At 52.8% G+C, this 4580-nt stretch overlaps 1 protein-coding gene across 1 annotated transcript in view; it reads right to left on the reverse strand.

The window, feature by feature from the left end:
• Positions 1-374: 374 nt before the first annotated feature.
• The window catches only part of SLCO3A1 (solute carrier organic anion transporter family member 3A1), a gene marked incomplete at its 3' end in the record, with an annotated part of 16391 nt that continues 12185 nt past the window's right edge, over positions 375-4580 (reverse strand). Inside the window, exons 6-7 of the mRNA XM_006108606.3 lie at positions 1677-1849; positions 375-491 (exon numbers count right to left, since the gene is read on the reverse strand). Coding sequence (XP_006108668.3) covers positions 375-491; positions 1677-1849 — 290 coding nt within the window. The remainder of the gene's footprint in view (positions 492-1676; positions 1850-4580) is intronic.

Genomic DNA, 4580 nt, shown 5'->3' on the forward strand with positions numbered 1-4580 from the left:
TCATCAATCAATCTCTCTCTCTCTCTCTCTCTCTCTCTCTCTCTCTCTCTCTCCCTCGCCCCCCAGCCAGCAGCCCCACAAGTGAAGCATGTCACAGGATGCTCAGGGGTTGCTCTAGGAAGGTGCCAAATGACACCATCACTTTCCCCCCTTTGGTGCCATCACTTCTTCCTCCTCTTGCCCAGGAGAAATCAGAGTTGACGTGAATGAAAACTTTGCCACTTCCTGAGTTGAGGTCTAAACCCTGGGCAAAATGCACATACTTCAAGTTTCTCTGATTCTTCTATAAGGTCTCTAAAGTTTCTATAATGAAACGTCATAGGACAAATAAGACAAATTCAAGCAACGGGACCATTTCACTGATATCCACTCACCTGGGCCGCAGCATCCGACTCATTATTGAGGGAATAAGGAGAGGATACGTACCCAGCAAGCGGAGGAGGAGGAAAAGAACTCCCAGCGCGTAAGACTTGAGTTCAGGGCTGACTGTCCTACGTGCGCAGCGATGAGGAGGCAAGAGAGAGATTATCATCACTCCACGCAGTGGTTCTCAACCTTCCTAATGCCGCGACCCTTTCATACAGTTCCTCATGCTGTGGTGACCCCCAACCATAAAATTATTTTCGTTGCTACTTCATAACTGTAATGTTGCTACTGTTATGAATCATAATGTAAATATCTGATATGCAGGATGTATTTTCATTGTTACAAATTGAACATCATTAAAGCATAGTGATTAATCACAAAAACAATATGTAATTATATATGTGTTTTCCGATGGTCTTAGGCGACCCCTGTGAAAGGGTCGTTCGACCCCCAAAGGGGCCGGGACCCACAGGTTGAGAACCGCTGCTCCAAGGTAATTAACAGGCCCTGAGAGCCACGCGCTGGGCCCAGCAGTGCCCTTCCTAGGAAAGTTATCTGGGTTTTTCCCTCCACTTTCCCTGCCTCGAGTCTGGAAAATAATGGTAACTGCAGTGACAAGATAGGTTTTTAATAAGCGGAGCTCATCTTGTCATGAAGACAGAATGCAAATCGGGCCCCTTCAGGCTTCACTGGAAGGCGCCTCGCCTTGGCCAGGACAGGGAAGCATCTCAGGGTGACAGGCCCCACGTACCCGGGAACGTCCCCTGGGAAGACGTTCGCCCAGTGGCTCAGGCCAGAACCACGACACGGGGTCACTCTCAGGCCCTTTGAGAAATCAGCGGGACTAGCACGACTTGGCCCCGGGCGGCCCAGGGCGGTTAATCCAACTCTCCAGTTTCGGTACCTGCCCACCCCCCTCACCTCCAGGAAAGGCACCCGACAGCGTCATGCTTCCACGTTATGGACAGTCCCCACCTCCCTGGCTTGGGCTCCCAGAACAGTCCCTGGAAAGATCTCTCACTTTCTGAACCTCAGAGTGCCGTTCTCTGGGGAAACCTCTCTGTACCATTTCAGCGAGGAGCTCGCAGGCCCGCTCTGCAGAATGTGCAAGGCACACAACCCAAGCTCTTCACGCTGGGACCGGCTCCCTGGGTCCTATTTTTGCACATTCATCTGAGGGGACTGACTCTCTCCCGTGGGCCCTGCTTCTACGTGTGGTGTGAGGCCAGTGGGACCGATTCCCAGCAGCCTCGGACGGGCGGGGAGGGGCCGTGAGGCGGGTCACAGGCCCGGGGGCCTTACAAGCTCACCTGATGAGGATGATGACCGAGGGCGTCTGGGCCATGGCCCCGATCATGCTGCAGACACACATCACGCACAGGAAGGTGAGGAAGGCCTCTTGGCAGCCGGGACTGGGGCACTTGCCGGGGACCACGGTGGCGTTCTCGGGCGGGCCGGTCAGGCACGCACAGCCCGTGAGATTCTGAAAGGAAGCAGCCAGCCCTTCTCAGTGGCACCGCCAGCGCCTCCATCCCAAGCCATCCATCAGCTGGAGCTGCGCAGCCCCATTACGCCTCCCGCAACCTCCCATTCATCAGGCCTGAGCAAACGCGTGCGCGTTTTAAGGAGGCTGCAGAACGCACGCAAAGAAAGGCATATTTATGGGGGCAGAGCTGAGCCCCGTCTCCTGTGTATTTCACTTCCCTGCTCGGGGATCCCTCCGTCGGCTGCGCTGTAGACAAACGTGCCCCCTCCATACAATTAGAGAGGAAACTGCGCTTCCACCATACGATAAAACCTTGCCAATTAACACTGTAATTACCTGCCAATTTGTCCACTCCCTCACCGAAGTGTATTAAAAGAAGTAGATCAGGCAACCTGCATCCTGCCGCTGGTCCAGTGCCCAGTGTGGCACTTGGAACAAAGCATGCGCCCTGTCAGGTGTGACGTGGCTGCCATTGTGGGGCCCAGGGAGGGGGGAGCTCAGGGAAGGTTCTCGAGGGGCCAGAAGGCAGAGAGGGCTGAGAGATGCGGGAGCTCAGGGCGGTGCTGGGGAGCAAGCTACAGCCCGGGAGCACCCTGATCGGCGTATGATCAGAGGAGGAGGAGGAGGAACAGCCACTGTCGCCCACGTGGCTTTCTGGATTCCATGTGCCCAGCCGCCCAGTCCCAGGCACCGCGCTCCCGCTGCAGGAATTCCTGGTGGCAACGGGAGGGCAGGCTGGGAGAGGCAGTGGCTGGCGAGCGGCAAGCCAATTAAGGCTGGATAATAACAGTGCAGGGCCCTTTAAGGGATGCGGGATGAAAACAATCACAAGCAACGCACTGCTTTCCTTTCCAGAGCCGCTCAGCCTTCAGGGCACATGGGTGCGTCCTCCTGAGGGTCACCCCCACTTTAACCTCCTCTGCCCAGCGCCTCTCTCCTTGCCTCCTTCTTCCCCCTTCTTTTCTTTCCCCACAGAACATGTGACAGGCTTTGCTTATCCCACAATGTTACCTGGATGCTTGCAGGGATGTCCAAAGCCACTATGCCCGCCTCCAACAGCCCCCCTGCCCGCCTCCAACAGCCCCCCTGCCCGCCTCCATCAGGGCCCCCCACCCACCTCCAACAGGGCCCCCCTTTATGACTGTGCCCTGAACAGGGGCTTATCCAGGGGCTGAGGCTGGGGGACACACTGTTGGGCTGGATCCTCTACCCTGAGCAATCTGCCCAGAGCTGGTGCCTTTGTGTGATTACAGCACCAGAACTTACCCCCGAGACAGACCTGCCTGGGCACGAAATGCCCCAAGTTTAACACGAGTCACAACACTGCAAGAGCTAAAGTTCTGCAGCCATCGGAGTGCCTACCTACAGGGGTTGGTTACACAGCCTCTAACAGATTCGCAGTGGAATACTATACAGCTGTCAAAAAGGTATGCGAGTGTTCTCTACGTACTGATATGAAAAGAACTCCACGATAAGTCACTGACAACGAACCCCCACAAACAACAGGTACAGAATAAGACCCTAAACATTAAAACCCAGAAGGATAGCCTGCAAGAAACCAGTAACAGTGTCACCCACTGGGCAGAGTGGGGGTTGAAAAGTGGGAGGCTGAGGTAGAAAGGAGGGTTTTCACGCCCTCCTTTCTATACTTCCTGATTTTTGAACCGTACGAATGTATCATTTCTTTAAAAGATTAGAAAGTCTAGAACTTTAGAAAATAAAGAAACCAACGGACGAAGAATAACACCGTCATTGAGAATCATACGCCTGTGCCACGACTCAGACTTTCATTTCCATTGAGAAATGTTTCTATTCACATCCAATGATGGGGATAAATAATTACAATAAAGCCGAGACCATACAAATAGAAAAATGACTCTCTGGGATCTTGGATTCGTTTCTGCTGCTGAAGGAAGGCAAACGCGTGCTATTTTGACAGCGCGCATTACAAACACAAAATACTCGTCAGCAGTGTCAAAAACACTGGAGAATAAAGTTGTTTTTGTGTGGGTTCCCTGCACATTCAGTACGGATGGATCAATTTCTATTAATCGCACAAATAAACTAATTTCTAGGTTGGAAGATTACTTTTCTAAGGGGACAGCGAAGGGGGAGATGATGTTCTATGTGTTGAGTCTGATGTGAAACGTGGGAAGTGAAGCCTGGCCAGTGTGGCTCAGTGGTTGAGCATCGACCTATGAACCAGGGAGTCACTGGTTCGATTCCCGGTCAGGGCACATGCCCGGATTGCGGGTTCCATCCCCAGTGGGGGGCATTCAGGAGGCAGCCGATCGATGATTCTCTCTCATCAGTGATGTTTCTACCTCTCTCCCCCTTCCTCTCCAAAATCAATAAAAACATTAAAAAAAAAAAACCACAACATTTGGGAAGTGGAGAGTCCCTCCCAACAGTCTGGAATACGGATTTGCTTTTCTTTCCGAAATGCAGTCAGCTGCGAGGAAGGACTGGCAAGCCTTCGTCCTGTATCTGTGTGACCTGCTCCTCACTGAGGCGGCAAAGGGCCGATGAACGGCCTGGACGCTGTCCCGAATGGTACCTGCTCCCCTGTGTTCTAGACGTTATGATTTTGGGGCCAGAGAATGCTCTGGAGTGGAGATCCTCTGGTCTCAGGGCACAGCCTCCACTTAATTCTCCCAACAGGACAATAACCAACACTGATGTGTAATGTAACTCCTTGAATATTAATGACATTGATGTCATGAGGAAG

Source organism: Myotis lucifugus, unplaced genomic scaffold, assembly GCF_000147115.1.
Source record: "Myotis lucifugus unplaced genomic scaffold, Myoluc2.0 scaffold_2792, whole genome shotgun sequence".
NCBI lineage: Eukaryota > Metazoa > Chordata > Mammalia > Chiroptera > Vespertilionidae > Myotis > Myotis lucifugus.